General features: G+C 45.1%; 2 protein-coding genes across 2 annotated transcripts in view; one reads left to right on the top strand and one right to left on the bottom strand.

The window, feature by feature from the left end:
- Positions 1-3,703: 3,703 nt before the first annotated feature.
- DFFA (DNA fragmentation factor subunit alpha) lies at positions 3,704-7,399 on the bottom strand. The gene is made up of 6 exons (XM_055704076.1): positions 7,240-7,399; positions 6,821-6,982; positions 6,575-6,705; positions 5,925-6,114; positions 5,378-5,532; positions 3,704-4,657 (listed from the first exon to the last, which is right to left on the bottom strand). The coding sequence occupies exons 1-6, from the start codon at positions 7,334-7,336 to the stop codon at positions 4,454-4,456; spliced, it is 939 nt and encodes a 312-aa protein (XP_055560051.1). The 5' UTR covers positions 7,337-7,399; the 3' UTR covers positions 3,704-4,453.
- Positions 7,400-7,659: 260 nt separating this feature from the next.
- PEX14 (peroxisomal biogenesis factor 14) overlaps positions 7,660-17,387 on the top strand; it is an 80,357-nt gene continuing 70,629 nt past the window's right edge. The window contains exons 1-2 of the mRNA XM_055704075.1: positions 7,660-8,208; positions 15,267-15,314. Coding sequence (XP_055560050.1) covers positions 8,173-8,208; positions 15,267-15,314 — 84 coding nt within the window. The 5' untranslated portion in view covers positions 7,660-8,172. The remainder of the gene's footprint in view (positions 8,209-15,266; positions 15,315-17,387) is intronic.

The raw sequence follows: 17,387 nt of genomic DNA, 5'->3' as shown, positions 1-17,387 counted from the left end.
GTTCCTCCTTGAAGGATACAGCTTGGGGCAATTCCCCAAAACCAAGTTTAAAATCATCAGGTTCTAATTTTAGTAAGACTTGTACCGTAAATACTACCCCAAGATAAAGAAGGTACCAGATGACAGCATTTTTTATCACCCTTGAGAACTTACCGGTGTAGCCTTGCTCCTTGTTTAAAGCCCTTCTCTCGAAAGAGTGCACTTTCTAGAGTAGAGTCACTCAGCTATACATGACACAACAGAAAAAGAATAATGCTCTGGTCTGCTTACATGTGGTCTCTTTTATTCTTGCTCTGTATTTGAGCTGTTAAGCAGTAGTGGATAGGGGGGAAAACCTATGCCTTTTGTAGGCTGTAACTATCCAATATCGATCAAGTGCTACTGCATAGAGGAAAATAGGAATGGCACGAATCTCTGTGTCTGGCTCTATACAGAAAATCTTACACAATGACACTTAAATACCCTCCCTTTCCCCTATCCCAACCTGTTCCACTTCCAGGGATGAGATATCTTTTAGAATTCTACTGACTGATATAGGCTAGGTAGGTAATAAACCAGTAATTTTGTAATCAACAGGAAGTAAATCCTCTTGGCATACCAGTGCTTACATTATTCAGTTTTCATATAGGTTTTGGGTTTAGGTTTTTTTGGTTGGTTGGTTTAGTTGGGTTGAGTTGTGGTTTTGGTTGGTTGGTTTGTTTGTTAATTTTTATTTTTTTAATTGTTTTAATGCTGCTATACATTACTTGCTTTCTTGAAGTTCATGTATTAATGTAAATAAAGAGCCTTTATTTACATTAATATGCCCTGGTTATCAACCCAATCCCACAGGAGATACAAAAGGTTTTTCTTGGTACTTTAAGGGAAGAATCACTAATGCAGTGCTGAAGATCATTAACTGAGGATACTCATTCATGGCAAATCTGTTGCTGAAGAAGGAATCTGTTACAAGGTAGTTTTGTCTACTTGAATGTATTAATGATGAAGACTTTGACTCAAGGCTTTGATGTTCTAAAAGTTTTACCCTGAAAAACGTCATGGCAGCCACCCCAGGTTTTCACACATCTTCTGGCTGTGTTTTAGACCTTTCATAGTGTGTCCTTCCCTCTTGAACACCTATACAAAATCTATCTTTATGAATCATAGGCAGGTCAGTCATCCTGTTCAAAAGTTACAGCTTCTTAAGTACTACAGGAATAAAATCAAGGAAATGCTAATTTTTGCATAGTTAAAAGTGTCTGTGCAGCTTAAATAAGCTCAAGTGAATCAAAGATACTTCATGTCTACAAAATGTACATCTAGTTTAAGGTTAAATTAGATTACAGAGCATGTTTTAGGTGGATGGTTTCTCCTGACTTGCGTAGGTAATATAAGCAAAATATGATCGAGTATCTTTTGCTCTTATCCACTTCTGTCTCTGAAGAAGCAACTTCTGTAGAGATCTGGTTACTAAGACATGCATAGTTCTATTGTAGTTGCTTCTATTGTTCATCCTATTCCTTTCTTGAGTAGAAAATTGGTATTTATTTCACAGGACTCCTTGGCCTTTTAAAAGCATCAAGCATTTTGAAAACATAGTAACTATCATTCAAGAGGAAGGCCTAGTGGATGTTTGTTACACAGCTGTTTGTTGGTGGGGTTTTTCTTTGAGGTCATTACGCCCAGCATCACAGGAAGAGAGATCATGTCTTCAAGTTTGTTAGCTCTGATGTTCTCACTTGTCCTCATATTAAATCTCCTGTAACTTCCTCTCCAAATACACATACGCTAATGGTATACAATACAGAAGGTGCTGGCTAAAGGCTAAAGACAGTTTACTGAAAAGCTTTCTCATTATTTGCTGTGGAAATACTCTGTCTGGCAGCATCTCCTTGTTATCACCAACAGGGAATTCTAGTTATGAACCAACTTTCCCAATGTAATGATCTAAAGATCTATAGTAAAGTCTACGGTAAAAAAAAGATCAATTTTTACAGGTAACTGTAAAATTTAAAAATCTCATTAAATGGAGATGTTTTAGCAGTTTTCATTTTTTATTGTGCTATTAAGAGAGATCCAAGAAGCAATACATAGTCTATAAATAAAAAAACCCCAAAACATAAAACAAAAAGGATTTTTGATAGAAATTACAAGGTGATATGCAGCATTGAAGTCTCTTAGCCAGTAGTTAATTGCTGCGTATTCTTCATGGAAACTTCTGAGCTTTAAAGAGAGTTAAGTATTACATACCTGCTCTTTTTGCAAATAATAGTCAATATTACTATTAAACTGCCAGCTCAGCTTTAGGATAGAGTAAAACTGCAGCCCCTATCAGATTATGAAAATCTGATTTGTTAAAATTTTTTGTTCTATTAGAACAGAACACTTAAGACAAAAGTAACAGTTTTAAATCATACTGGGCTAGGTCCAGTTGACAAATTGAATTCTGTAACATAAGAACGGCAACATTTAATAATTTACAGACAACTAAAGGGCTCTAACCTTGATAAAAGAGGAAAAAGCAGCAATGAAAACCCTGCATTTGTTTTTTTCCTTAAGGCTAGACTGGAAGGACCACCACTGCCTTCCTAACAACAACGATCAGCACGGTCCCTCTAACTCCATGTCAGAGTTTGCCTGGAATTAGGTGAGTTAAATATTCTTAATAACACAGGATAGAAATAATTATGCTATCTGCTATATTAAGTAGATGTGGAAAAGCCACAGGTAAAACCCTTCTTTCCTCTTTGTACAGCTTGAGGAGTAGGATTTCCATTGCCAAGCTGAGCTTGAAAAAAGCAAAAGCATTGCAGCTTTGAGCAAGACTGAAAAACTGGCTTACAATGGAGGGAACAGTAACCGCAAGCTGAGACATAAGCTCACATAAAAAGCTTGCTGACAGCTGGTCTGCTCAATGCGTGCTATCTCAATTGGTAGCCAGCATAATTAGCTTTGAGTGCAATAGAGTGTCCTTCAAAAATTCTGTTAATGCACAGACATGTATGCTATTTCAGAAAGACCTGAACATAAAAAGCTTGTAATAAGTAGCTATTTAAAGCAGCAGGAAACTGTTTTACCTGCCATGGCCTATAATGTTGCAAGGCAGAAGTGTATGTTCTAAGAAGCAATTACTTGCCCTAGCAAAACCGATGGACCAAAAAGTTGCCTGCAAGCTTCCCCCCTAAAGCCAGTCAATTCCCATATGGGTAGGTTCATCTGCAGTTACACCCAGTATTTTTGCTTACCTGCTCAAAGGCACTAAACTGTTTTTAATATTTATTAGTTACACTGGCAGTCTAACTTTGTGTGCCGTAATTCAACCAGAATGTCTCCATGCAGTGCATTCATCTGAATGCCTGCTGTAGGAATACCGATCAGTTGGCATCCCGTGCCATTTAAGGTCACGTTAAATCAGAGGGTTTTGCATGATATTAGAAAACACTGGCACCTACTAAAACCGTCTCAGGAGTTTCAGCTCACTTTTCAGATTTTTTTCATACACATCTTCTGTTCTCACAAGGGAAGAAGAGATTGTGCCAGGTGAGAGTTCTGGTGCAGTGCAACCAGTACAAATATGCATTCTACCTAAATACTTTGAACAGGTTAAATATAGAGTACTTCTGTATTTAATTTCTTCTTCCTCTATCTTTAAGGTAATACGGTACTTACCAGCACATTCTTTAATCATAGCAGGTGGTGGAAATATCAAGCCTAGTCCCAACAGTAAGGTAAAAAGGTTTTAATGGTATTAGAAAAGATGACTTCAACACATTTAAAAATAAGCCAGTTAATACAAAAGCATCATGATACTACACTAATGATTAGGAGAGTAATACAGACAGGCCAAATACAAGTCTTCTCCCCACAGCCTTAGAAAGCAAGTATTTCCACTTTTGCTGTATTTTACAAGTTAGTGCTTACACGGCACCCAAGAGGCTAGAGTTCCTTACAGAAAAAGCACAGAAGTTGATGGGACTTTGAATTTACTTTAACTGATTAAATCGGCATAAGAATTCAAGTTCCTAGACCCCAGGCTGGAGCTTAAAGCCAGACAGCAGCTGGCTAACCCCTCTGCCCTGTTCATGAACTGTGCCTCAAAGCGTCCTCCAGAGGTCTTCCATCCTTCACATGCAAAATGGGAGGACAAAGTAAGCAAACTGCCTGGGGCTTCAGAAGGTAGATCCATCATTATCAGATAGAAGCTTCTGGCTCCCAACCAGGCATTCAAAGCTGAATCCCTACATGCTGTGTTTAGCAATACCATTGTTCTAGTATTCCGCAAAAAGTCAAAATCCTTTTTGTTACACATGATTTTGAATCATCACAGGATTTTAAGCCTCAGGACAATGTCCAGATTTTAGTTCTCTATAGCCAGACCACAGTATGACCAGCAAACTACGGCTCCCAGCATATACCTTTGCTTGTATTGTTTTTTCTTTTGCATTCAACTCAAATTGCAAGCAGCACTACAGTCTTATTTTTTGCGTTTTGAACTAAGCCAGTCTCCCCAGGGTAGCGTTTTCTTGCCCTTTGACATGCTCCTCAGGGAATGCAAAGTCTGCACTTGCTGTAGACGCCTGGAGAGCTCCTGATCACAGGCTTGCTGCAGCGCTTCAGCTTTCTGCTTGTCCCATCTCAGAGCCGAGGCCAGGGCTTGTGCGTCTTCTTTCAAGACCAGCTGTAGCAAGACAGATTTCTAACAGTCTCTGCTACTGATGCTCCTCCACCACTGACCCCTCTGCCCACATTAAGAACACCCATAATGAGACACCTGTTTAGTACGGGCCGTTTGGTATTGAAGATGTTCCCAGCTTTCATCATCTATCCTGTGGGCCAGTGGATTTTCAATATTCTACCAACACCTAGAGCTTGAAGCTATACTCAGACATTCAAAGGAATAGAAAGCAGTTATGTACTTTCTACAGCAGGGAAAAGCAAGAGTAGCAAGTTCATAGCCTTAGAAAGAATACACTTTCTAATGGTTAAGGTTTACAGAGAATTTCCTTTCCAAGCTATGGGCTTATTTACACTGTTTTTCCAAAATAATGAGTTTTAATTTTGACTTGGGATGTATATAGGAAATACAGCTAGATGCATCTGCGTACAAAAAATCCCCTTGCTGCTAAGTTGGCTGTGTGAAGCACTGGCTGACAGTGATTTGGCAGAGATCAAAATTATATTTGTGGCTTTTCTGAGGTTGGACTAGAGTACTTGGGAGTACTCAGAGCTCCAAGCAGGGGGCAGTGTTACTGAGGAAAAGAAACAGATTAAAGCTCCCCACTTTTGAGACTGAGATATATTGACATTAGCACCTCCAGAAGCAAGGACAGCTTCCCCTGTAACCTCTCTCTCCAGAGGGAGAGATTTGCCAGAATATGGTTATGTCATTCTCACCTACCTCTAGATCTTGACTGTCCAAGCAGAGCTCTGGTGCAGGCTTCTCTTTCAGGGCAGCAAGGATCTGGTCACTGAGCACTGTTTTGGCTGAAGTGCCTGTACTGCTTGTACCTGTGTCAACCACATCCATCTCCTTTCTTGGTACAGTCTCGGATTCTGAAAAGTAGCAGAATCACTACAGCCCGTGACAAACACAGGACAGGAAAAGTGGCCCGGATTGCTTGACCATTTTGAGATTAATAAAATACGCATTTGATCTATGTGCATTCTCTGACTTAAGAAATCCATAATGTTAAGGATGACAATATGATTTAAGCTTTTCCCCCAGTATTCTACTTTCAGGCCTTGTGAAAAATGTGACACAGCAGTGAGAGGACTCTGGGTCTCACCCAGTCAGAGAATTCTTATGCAATGCCAGCTATTACATCCACATTAACAGCTGCTAAGCAAGTGACTCACTCCAGTCCTTCACTCTGCCTTGCTTATTCCACTCAACTATTTCAGGCATCTCTGATAAGCTCCTTCTCTAGCATCCTAATGCTCCCTACCTGCGACTTTGCTTAAGATATGGTCTTCGTTTTTCAAGGCCTCTAGGTAGAGTTCCAGGAGTTGTCTTGACTGGCGTTCTTCTTCTCGCCTGTCCAGCACCTGCTGCAGGGTGTCCTGCAATACTTGGATTTTGGTGTGACTTTGGGCAAGTTCTTCTGCCAGGTCTGAACGTGGTACATCAATAAGCACCTTTAAAAAATGGGAGTGCTCCTGTTACACAGACTAACTCATTCCGTTACACTGATTACAGAACAAACAGCGAGCCACCTGAACAACAGAGCCTCCACCTTCATGAAACCCAGCTTGTTTCACAAGGTTTCTTGTCATAGCAAGCCAGCCTAGTTATGAGAGGCTGTAGTGGCACTCCACCAGCCAGAAGCCAAAAGCATCCAGGAAGGTGTCAAATTATGTGCATTTTTAACGAAATCCTTTAACTCCTGGCAATCAAAGTACAACTTCTTAAGGGTGCACGGGAAAATGAAAAAAATGAAAGCAGATAGCCTGGCGCCTGGGAAGCTGTGTGCTGCAGGGGGACAAGAGGCAGCTGTTGCCATGCCTCGCCACATACAAGGCGTTAAGCTGCCAGACGCTCAAATCCATCAGCTATGGAAACTACCAACGGTATGAATTAGAGGTTTCCCTGCTGTACCTGGAGATCTTCTTCAGACATCAAGATGATATTAGACAGGTCATCCTTCAGTTGCCTGGCCAACTGCTTCCACTTCTCTGTGCCACTGTCCACTTCATCTGCAGGCTCCGAGAGCCAGGCTGTTCCGCTATCTGACACAAGAGCCATCAGTTTTGTGGGTCATTCCTCATCCACCTGAGACAGCCTAATGTCACCAGGTGTGTTGCAGACGCCCTCCCCTTCCCTGCTCCCTCATCCACACAGTACCTAAGCTTTTGCCAGACCATTTCTCATTCTTGGCCAGCGCCACAAACTTGGTGTTAGGCGGCAAACACAAAAAGTAATCTTCGTCATCCACAATGGTGCCGTCCTCTGCCAGGACCAGGGTGATGGGCTCCCTGGCCTTGTCAATAGCCAGAACGCCACTAGCTGCAGAACAGAAAAAATACGTAACAGAACGCAGCGAGGCAGGCGCCGCCCGGGTGCCGCGCCCACCACAGGCGACCCGCGACCCGCAGCAGCCGGGACCAGGGGGCAGGGGCCGGGGCCGCGCTGCGCCCGCACCGCCCCCCGTCCAGCCGCGCAGCCCGCTGAAGGCGCGGTGCGGTGCCGTTCCCACGCCTCCGCCCGCGGCAGCCGCCACCCGGGCCCCGGCCCGCCGCACAGCGCGGGCAGCCTCCCCTCACCCTTGTCGCGCAGCTCCCGTAGGCAGGAGGCCGCCACGCCGTGCTGCTGCCGCCCGTCTCGCCGCCGCACCAGGCAGCGCTTCAGCGGCACGGCCATGGCGGCGGGCGGCGCGGGGCTCGCCGGGACGGGCCGCGCGGGGAGGCGGGGCCGGGAGGGGGAGCGGCCGGGGGCCTCGCCGCTCGTCACCGCTCTGCCGGGCCCGCCCCCCGGCCGCTGCCGGGCCGTTGTAACGTGAGTCCGCGGCAAATCCCGTCAGCCTCGGCAGCGGCTGGATCGCGTGCCAAGCACGGCAGAGGAGCGCGCCTGGGCGTCTGCAGAGCGCCCAGCCCCGCGCAGACCGCTGTGCTGCCCGTGGCCCTCCCGTATAGGTGCGGCGCAGTTGTAGCATAAGCAGAAAAAGCCCGGGCACGCGATAACGCCGCCGCGGCGTGTATCAGTACCGGGGCGCGAGCCCCCGCGCTGCCAAGCGAAGGGCGCCCCTCGGGCGGCTGAGAGCGGGGCCTGCCGTTGTTTGTGCCCCCGGGCAGGCCCCGGCAGCCGCAGTAGCGCGACAGCAATGCGCGGTGCCGTATCCATGGTTACGCGCCGAGGCCGCGCACGGCGGGCTCTGCCGCGCCGCCCAGAGCGGCGCCGGTTTTGTCAATGGCCCGGCTGGCCAGGCTGGGCAGGACGCTGCGGCCCACACGGTCTCGCAGTCCCAGGCGTGCCGTCCTCACGCCTGCCCCGAGTCGCCCCACCCGCTGGCTCCCGTCCCGGCGGTGGGGGCCGCAGAGGCCGGGGATTCACGGCGGCAGTGGGTCCCCGCGGGCCTCATCGGTGCGCCGGCGTTCGACTCGTTCTGCCTGCAGTGCGAGCCGGTGGGGCCACGCGGGGGAACGGCGGCGAGGGCGTTCCATCGGTTGGGCGGGGATGGATTAGCTGGGCCTGGGAAGATGGCCGCTTCGGAGCAAACGGAGCAGCCCGGCCAGGTAAACGGGGCCGGCGCTCTGCCGAGCGAAGCGGTGCGGGCGGCGGGGCCGGGCTGGGGTGGGGTGAGGCCGCTGCTGCCGCGGGGAAGCGGGCGGGGGGGCGACGGGAGGGCACCGCGCCTGTCCCTCCTGTCCCTCCTGTCTTCTGCCCTCCCCGCCTCCCCGCGCACGCCCCGCTCCCCGTGCCGCCCCCGCACCTGTCGTAACGGTCGCCGCCGCCGCGGGGCCGCTGGCTGCGGGGGCCCGGGCGCCCGGGCGGCAGCACCGGCCCTGTGAGGCGGCGGCGGCCTCTGGGCTGCGCGCCGCGCTCCCCCGTCCGCGGGCGGCCCTGGGCGCGGGAGAGGGAGTCAAGGGCCGCTGCCCGGCGGCGCCTCCTCACGGCCGGCTGGCGGGGGGGACGCAGGCCGCCCCCCTGAGCGGCCCCGGGCGCAGCCTCTCCTCCCGGGGTGCGGGTCCGCCGCTTGGCTGCCTGCCCCGCGCGGCGGCGGGGGCTGGTGCGGGCCGCCCCTCCGCAGCCACTCTTGCCGGGGTGCTGACTGCCGGGCCCGGGCTGCAGGCGCGCTTCCATCCTGGGGGTCAGTCTGGAGCTCAGTAAAGCTCTTGAGCGTGGGGGGGGGGGGGCAGTGCAGCCAGAGGGCAGGGGGCGGCTGGATTTCGAGGTGAGGTGGAGTACCAGTTAGAAATGTTTCTGCCTCGCCACTGCGAGGGGGGAAGGTCCTCGAAGCAGCAGCGTGAAAGGGCAAAGCAATGGTGGATGTAGTGAAAGCGTTGTCAAAAACTGAATGGGGAGGGTAAAAGAGAAATGTAAGTGCTGGCTTGAGTGTGTGCTCAAGACACATACTGAAAGCTTAAAATGTTTTTAAACTGGGAGCTGAAATGAATGGGGGAGCCAAAGGGAAAAATGGAACTATGAGGTAGTTGTATGCAGCATAGGTTTCCCTTCACTGGCCTGCTCACGATCCAGGGTAACTTGTATTTAATTGCAAACTCCACCTAGCTCAAGTTTAGGGACCTCCTGGCAGCTCTCTCACCTTACCTGTATCTCGGACAGACTCCCAAGCAGGAGTTTTATAAAATCCTTTAGGTGGGCACAGAGGGCCATCCTGCAGTCTGCAGGAGATGAAAGGCCTGGCTGTTTCAGCAAGAGGTTAGAAAACAGCAAAGTCTGCCACTGACACGCTTTGGTATGCTATCATTCAAATCTGCCCGCATTTGACTAGATCACTGTGAATCTCCCTGTTGAACCTTTTATTCTGGACTGAGGGGGCTGAGTTTGTAGGGAACGTTGTTGAACAAAACTGAAATAGAAATCAATTCCATAAAATTCATACTCTTGACTAACCAGATCTCCTCCTAGGTTATGAAAGGCCAAGTTACCAAACTCACACTCAGCTTGCTGGGCGGTTGTGCCTCAGCCATGTGCTTTCATCAGCCATAGTTTGAGGTGCAGGCATTACAATCCATTCCTCATGCTTTCAGAATGAGGAAACCTGAAACAACCTGCAACTGATCCATAAGCCGCTTGAGCAGTCAGTCTGCAAGGCAGTTGACTAGAGGTTTCTGAGAAAGAAATCAGGTTAATTGGCAAATCTGGTTGCCTGAGAAACTTTGAAGTTCTCTTGTTCAGATGTAGTATCCTCCCATTGCCCCCCCCCCCCCTCCCCTTTTTTTTTTAACATTTATTTAGTGTAGCTTTACCTCAAAAGAAGGTTTGATGTTTGGAAAGTTAAAAGTCTTGTGTGTAGCCAGAGCATCCCCTGGGTTTTAAAATTAGGGACATGAGGAAAGTCACTCTGTCACTGTCTCCATAGTGAAAAATGGGAGCAGTAACTCTTACCTTACATGTAATGTGGAGAGTTTTCCAGGTATTGTCTGTAAAGAACGTAGTGCAGTCAATGCTTGTGATTTTTAACATAATCCAAGTTAATGCTTGGAGTTAATTTCTAGATCAGGAAGAATCTGAGATAAGGCAGAATACCCAGGCCACAAAGTTAATTTTTCACCACAGAGAGACTATTTTGTGTCAGCTCTGATGAGGCGGGAGGTGGTCTGAAGCCACTGTGGGTGAAAATGGTCAATTAACTGTTCCTCTGCTGGATTCTGTCATGTTGTACGTAGACATGTTGGATTTTCCGGCAACAGCAAAATGGTTGCACCCCTTTTGGCTCCTGGCCTGTCATGACTTCATTAGTGGCAGAGTTTGTTTAAAGGGCAGCTCTGGGGGTCTGCCTTTAGTGCTCAAGTTCAGCTAAAGGGTGACCACACAAACATCTACCCCCTCTACTCACACATCCAGAGCAGTCCTTCTTCTGTATTAACTTTCCTCCTTCTGCGCGTTGTGTGCTTGTGTGGAGACAGAAGGTCGTTCTGGCTATCGGTGGCTGCTGCTGACAGATACCCCCATCTTCACCCTCTAGTGTGTGTCTTAGACTAGTTGCACATTCCTCATCCAGAACTCTAGCTGAGCAGTGTTCATTGCTCTCAAATTCTGTTGGCTTGGACGGGATTTGAGAGCAACTTGCAGCTTTGGCTGGAGCAAGGGGGTGTAGTAATTGAAGAATATATAGCACAGTAGATAATTCTTAAGGGGACAATTTTGGAATAAAACAAAACAATTAAAGTATCTTTATTAGTTTAGCAGAATGTAAATGACACCTTTCTTAGGCAGCCATTGCAGTTTTGGTGCTGTATCAATGCGTGTAAAAGGTTGTCCCCATTGCACACTAAAAGTTTAGAGAATTTTACAGAATATTTACAGTCTACCACTGATGATGTTTTTTATTGCCAAGCATTCACCGTAAGGCTGTGAGTGGTAGCACTGCCTTGCTTAACATGTTAATGTTTGGGCCCTATCATGTTTTCGATTAGAAATCTAGTCAGTTTAGATTCTGAAAAGGGAGTATCAGATATCTTTTGGCTTATTATCTTTTTTTCTTTGTTTAATTTTCTGATTCTTTTGAATTAATATATTGCCCTAAGGATTGTGGGGAGGAGGGAGTGCTGCAGCCCAAATGAAATCATTTACATAGATAGAATTGTATTCTAAGGGCAATGAACATTTCTACCAGAGATTTTGAAATACTTGGTTTTGTTTAGAAGTTATGTTCCTTGGTACCATGAGCAAGGTCTATATTAAAAAATAAATGGAAGAAAAGATCTCACTCTTTGTTACTGTTCCTTATAGTAAAAGAAAGGGAAGAGCAAGGTGATGGAATAGCCTGTGAACAGAATAACGGATTTTTTATTTTTCTTGGCTTTCGGTATTTCTTTGATGCTGAATACTTCGGCAGTGTATTTGGTGAGTCTTCTTGGCTCAGCCAGCCAGCAGCAACCCAGCCCTCCAGCATTCCGTTTAACTGTAAATCCCAGTAGTGTGAGAGATTGAAATTCTTTAACGTTAATTGGCAGTAGTGTTGTTAGTTTAAATAAATATGTCTAAATTTTTTGAAGCTGCTTAGTTTGGGGCACAAAATGATACCTAATTATCTGTACGATTACGTGCAGAAGCTGAGAATTCTGTAGCCTGGAGGTTGGTATGTAGCTGGTCTGCGTGAGTCATAAAAGGCTTGAAACTGTTAAAGGCAATGGCTGAATTGGACTTGGTACCAAAATGGCAGCACCGCCATTGAGGTGGGATAAGCAGAATGGGTTCTGTATGTGGGATTCTTTTATTTGTTTCATAACACTGGAAGGGTTACTATGCTAAAAACAGACTACATCTAAGTTTAATGTAAGAGACTGAGAAGGGAGAGATGATAAGGTGAACAGAATGCATTTTTGTTCCAATATCATCTGTACTTGGTGATGTTCTTATATGTGGTTTAGTGGGGAAACAGGCAGAGTACTAAAGTCTGAATCTTACTTTTCTTTCTAAAGCTTCATTATGCCCACTTTGGATTGTAGTCTGCCACCTAGCTGTGTTTTTTCATGTAAGGAGTTAAAGCAAATTTCAAAGATGCTGAAAGATGCCTGATTTGTTGCTCCAGAGACTTAATTCCCTAGTTGCATTGTTAGTCAATATATAGGGAAATTCCTCCCCTCACTTGCCTGAGCTCTTGCCTGTTAAGCCACTGGATTCTCTGCCTTGAAGGATGATTTTTATGTTGAAGATAAATGGTCTCTGGACTGTGATGCCCATTGTTTTCCTTAAATACAGGCTGTTGAACAGCTGTTGTGAGGAAAGGATGCAATCAATCTTCCTTGACTTGTCTTGGAGCTAACATGTTCTAAAGGGTTACTGTCCCGTACCCTGTAAGACTAGTTCTTTTGCTGTTACAGTGTGCTTTGTACTTGGAAATCTTGCTGGAAGGAAAATGCAGATCTCATGTAAAATGTTGGCATCTTTGGACAATGCAGTCGAAGCACCATAAATTATCCAACTCATATATCATCTACAGAAACGTCAGAATTTTTGCTTATTTGTCTTCAGGACAAAGACTCTCTTACCTGACGATATAACACATGTTTTCTTGCAGTAACCTAGGCTGCTTTTCAAATCTTCCATCGGTCATTTTCCCGGGTTGGACAAATTCTGTGTGGAGTGACAGTCCGTACATACTAGTGCAGCTCCTTAGGGCAAGAACATACAAGCCCTAGTACTTAGGATGCTCTGGGAATTTTCTGAGGTGAATTCTGTGGTGGTTTCTTTCTTTCTTTGTGCCTTTGTGACTTTTTACTGTTTGCACCATGCTTCTGTAGTTTTTCTCTTTGCAAAGTCAGCTTAAGTAGTTAAAATGCTGTGAATATTCCTTGAAACATGCTACAGAACAGTGAAATACATACATTCTTAGAAAACTCAACACCTAACACAAGTGGCTTGATGGTACAATTCCATGGAAATAGTAGTTAACAGCTATAGGTACTTTTTTGAAGTTCTCAACAGTTTTATCTGTGCTCTTCTTGTCTGCCTCTTCTAAGCCATTCTGACCCTGTGCTAACTGAATCTGATGAGAATCTTTTCTTTGACTTCAGCGTGCTATGAATCAGGCCCCAGTATTTTAGAGTACTAGCTGTAGTAAGATACCTGTGTTAGTCCTGGGATTTGACTAAAGAAGTAGAGATATGCACCAAATAAGTTTATCCACAACCTAAACAAGTTCAGTTAACTTATTAATAAATCAAGGAAGCCATATTCTTGTGTTGATTCTTACATGTTTTTCATATTTTTGTTGGAGTGGGTGGATCTTGAGATTGCTCTTATTTTTCCTTCATCCAGCTATAAAGGATTTGAAAGCAGATAAACTATGCGTATAAAAATGGGAAGCCAGTGACAAGGCTGAAGAGAGAAGTGCCCTTTTCTTGGTACGACATAGCGTTGTCCCCACTACAGACCAACTGGGCAGTGTGGCTTCCAGTATGGTGTTGAAGCTGATATTTGCAGTGGTTATGTCAGGTGAATTCTTAGTGGCTGGAATTTTTGCGTATATATATATTGGAGTTACAAAAATGGTGGTGACTGGACAGGAAGAGGCTAGGGGCTTCTGTGGAGAGTCACTGCCTGGGTGTGAGATCGGCCGGGCCTGGCGGTGCTGCTGCTGCATGGAGGCAGTCCGGTTGCAGTATATTTGAGTTTCTGGCACCCTCTTGTGGTGAATACTTACTTGTAGCTATATTTTTTTGCTTGCATATTTTGTAGATGCGGGGAAAAAAATGTCTTGAGGTACTTCGAGGGTGTGGTATGTTGCATAGAAGTGTTTAATAGAATTGGAGAATGAAAAGTCACTTAGGGACCTTGATGCTATCTATCACTTGGGAGTTTTATCTTTCCCTATACTCAGTGAATAAGATCCTTTTTCTCTAGCTGAGCCTTAAAACTTGTCTTCATTACTAATAAAACTGCATATTTTTTTTTTTACCGTTGAGGTAACCAGTATGTGTCACCTCTGCTAAGATAAAAAAAACATGCAGTGAAGGGCAATATGGTTTAGACCATCTTAACATCTTGTGACTCCCATTTGAAAGTAGCTGGTTGACCAAGATAAGTTTATTGTATGGTAACACTTAGGTGTCTCTACCTTGGGAGAGCTGATACATGCTAGTTACACAGAAATCAGACTGCTGGTTTTTGGCGGTGAAGGAAGCCCAGAGAGTAATTCTGTAAAACACGGGACTATGCTAAAGTGTTATGCCTGTTCTTGATGAGTGAGTGAATATAAGCAAAACTTCAGGTGAGCCTGGAGAGTGGTAGCTCCTGAATTTTTAAGTCCAGTCCAGCCTTTGGCTTGCTGTCCTGCTTGAAACAAACAGTTGCTTTCCTCCCGTGTACCACCCTTTCCTAGTGCGCAAGGTGAGGTGTTCAGCATCTGCCCTTCAACTATGTCTCTTCATTATGTGTAGGAAACAAGGATGGTTACTGGCATTAAGTCCTAGTTGTTTGGAAATCTTTAGAAGAATAGTGCAGAAGACAAAGGGTGCTTTACTGGATCACGGAAGTGGGAGAAACTGGGTGTCAAATTAGGTTTAGTCCTTCTAGAGAGGAAAAAGTGAACCATGGAATCGGAGTGAGGTACTTTTGCATCTACATCAATAGCAGTACTTTGGGCTTCTGCAGCATTTCTTCCCTTTAGTATTGCACAATTCCTTGCAGATGTCGAGGACTCATCAGGTCCCTTTGAGACCAGTAAATTATTATCATTTCATACATGATGAAAATGTCCTGTATATATACCATATGTCCTGTATTATACCATGCAATGTGACAAGGGTTGCAACCAAGAGTTTAGCAGAGGGACTCCCAGTTTCATGCCCTGTTGGTTCACTATGCCAGGTATTTCAGAATTTGAGTTGGGGTGAACATTTCTTTCATGACATCTCTCACAGTAGTCTCTCTGGCTCTTAACTGCTGGCTACCTAAAGCAAGTTCTGAAGATTCTATGGATTCTGTTGTTTTAAATGGGAACTGCTGGAACTAATTTTTTTTTCTGTGATTCTAACCTTTTTTGTCTTCAGTCCATCACAGAATTGCTGCCGATAGCAGAAGTATGTCTGCCAAATCCTAAGTATTTCTAGTTGTGTCCATCGGGTGGCAATGTAACCTCACTCTTCTTTTCATTTTACAGGCTGGCTCCTGCCCTGCCACTGAAAATGCAGCATCTCGGGAGCCACTGGTAAGTTCTTCAAGAAGCAGCATATAATTTCTTGCTGATAATATAACATACATGAGTTGTTCTCTTTGTGGCATCATTTTGCATCCATTGTCTTGCTTTTCTAAGGAGCTCATGCTTGGTGAAAAAGGTGTAAACTACCTTATGTTGCCCTGCTGTTGACCTCTGAATTCTGACCTGTAGCTGTAACCTCCTGTATTTCTGGGGTTAGACATAGGTCATCTAGGCCACTGAGCTGTCCTTGAGCATGGACTGCCTGTCCTAAGTGTGTGCAATGTATGCTTTTGATCAGTGCTTATTTAGTAGTCTGAAGAAAGACCTGTGCAGCATAATTTAAACTGAGATTCTTAGTGCTATTGTCTAATAAAAAAACCCCTCTGCTGCTCAAAGACCTCATCGAAGTTGTCTTTTTGTTCAGATGCACTCAGAGTGAGCTTAGAAGTGTCTGGCAGCTGGCAGTGCATGTGATCCAATGTTTTCACTCTAGAACCATTTTGGAAAGAGCTCTGGGAATTTTTGCATCTGAAGATAACTAAGAGAGCCCTGTTCTGTTTTCTTTTTTATGGTGACACAGAGCAGGAAGTTAGCTACCACTCTCTGGAGCTGCAGTATGGGTTTGGGTGGGGTTTTTTTACAACCTTCGTCTCGTTTTCCTCCCTCTTCAGCCATCTATAACTCAGTCAAAACCTTTCCAAAATTCTTAGGCCATGTTTATTGTCCTAAACATATAAATCTACTTTAATTTCTTCTCTGGCTTTCATTCAGTGGTCATAGTGAATACAAGTGTTTGCAGCGAGAAGACTCAAGTATTTTCCATAATGGTGTGGCACTGACCGCATCGAAGTATTTTTACCTTGTAACTCTTATCTGGAGAACCCAAGAGATGATTTTTAAAGGAGAGAGATGTGAGTAAGGACTGTGACCTGGGAAGGGTCAGTAAAATGTTTCTAATGAAGGTGCTGTGCCTGAGTTCTGTTAAGCTCTGAAGTGAAAATCTCTCTAGTGTAGTAACGCTGTGCCATCCCTTAATTGCGTGGACACCTGTACATGAGATTACCTGAAGTTGTTACTGATGCCGTGTGCTTTGTAATGGATTAGGTAGTTTAGTTTTGGGGGGGTTGGTGTGTGTTCCCCCCCCCCCCCCGCCCTGGAATGTCATAGCAGGCAGCAGATTATGCTGGTCAACAGTTTGTTCTCTTTCTCAAGGCAGATTCTAACATTACCTTTGACCTAATTAATTTCTTACTGTATAAGCGACTGAAGAGTTGCTTAGAGGAAGCACATAGCGGTTGTGTGTCTTTCTCTATAGGTGTGTATTCCTACCACATAAAAATATTTATACACTTACATAAACTTTACTCTCACAATGGTGTGTCTAGCACGTGAGCTAATTAGAGATCTTTGAAAGGTGGAGGTTTTCTCCTTTTATTTTCATTAATTGCTTTTTGGTTTTTTTTTATATTAAACTCTCACAGTCTTTGTCACGTTTGTTGAGGAGTCATTATTGCTTCCAGCTGAGTGTCTGTAGAAGTCTTATTAAATGAGCAGTTTAGTTCTGTGAGCCAGATGACCTAACTTCCACCACACTGCTATGGCTTCTCTGTAGCTAGGATCATGCATACTGCCTTCTAATGTATGTAGTATCTCGGTCCATAAAGCAGACTTGTTGGCACATGGTGCCATGTCATAAAAAAGTTTACAGAAACACCAGAACAAACTGTGCCATGAATCCAGCAAATGGCTCTGTATGGGAAAGCCATGTGCTCAGGCATATCGTTGGTGACTTCAAATCTGGTGTTAAACAGTTGAAGACTTAGAGAATCCAGAGGAGGGAGAAGAGACTGTCATGACCAAATTCTTCTCTGTGCCCCCTCAACTTTTTTGACTTAATTGGTGACTGAAAGTACTTAGTGCTTGACAATACTGGGAGACCTGTTTAGAACATAGAACTGTTACACACACCACTGATATGAGAAAGCCATAGAATTAAAACATCTTGCATTGTATCAGCAGATGTCATTATAGACTCAAACTGTCTTTATATTGCATTTGTGATTCTAATGGGCACTGTATCAT

The sequence above is a fragment of the Falco cherrug genome, chromosome 3, assembly GCF_023634085.1.
Source record: "Falco cherrug isolate bFalChe1 chromosome 3, bFalChe1.pri, whole genome shotgun sequence".
Taxonomy (NCBI): domain Eukaryota; kingdom Metazoa; phylum Chordata; class Aves; order Falconiformes; family Falconidae; genus Falco; species Falco cherrug.
The sequence above is the reverse complement of the archived record's forward strand: the minus strand, read 5'-3'. Positions and strand labels throughout refer to the sequence as shown.

Coding starts and splice junctions, on each gene's coding strand:
- DFFA (XM_055704076.1), bottom strand. CDS start 7,336: ATGGCCGTGCCGCTGAAGCGCTGCCTGGTGCGGCGGCGAGACGGGCGG. Junction 6,983..7,239: donor ACGGGAGCTGCGCGACAAGG/GTGAGGGGAGGC, acceptor TCTGTTCTGCAG/CTAGTGGCGTTCTGGCTATT. Junction 4,658..5,377: donor TGGACAGTCAAGATCTAGAG/GTAGGTGAGAAT, acceptor GTCTTGCTACAG/CTGGTCTTGAAAGAAGACGC.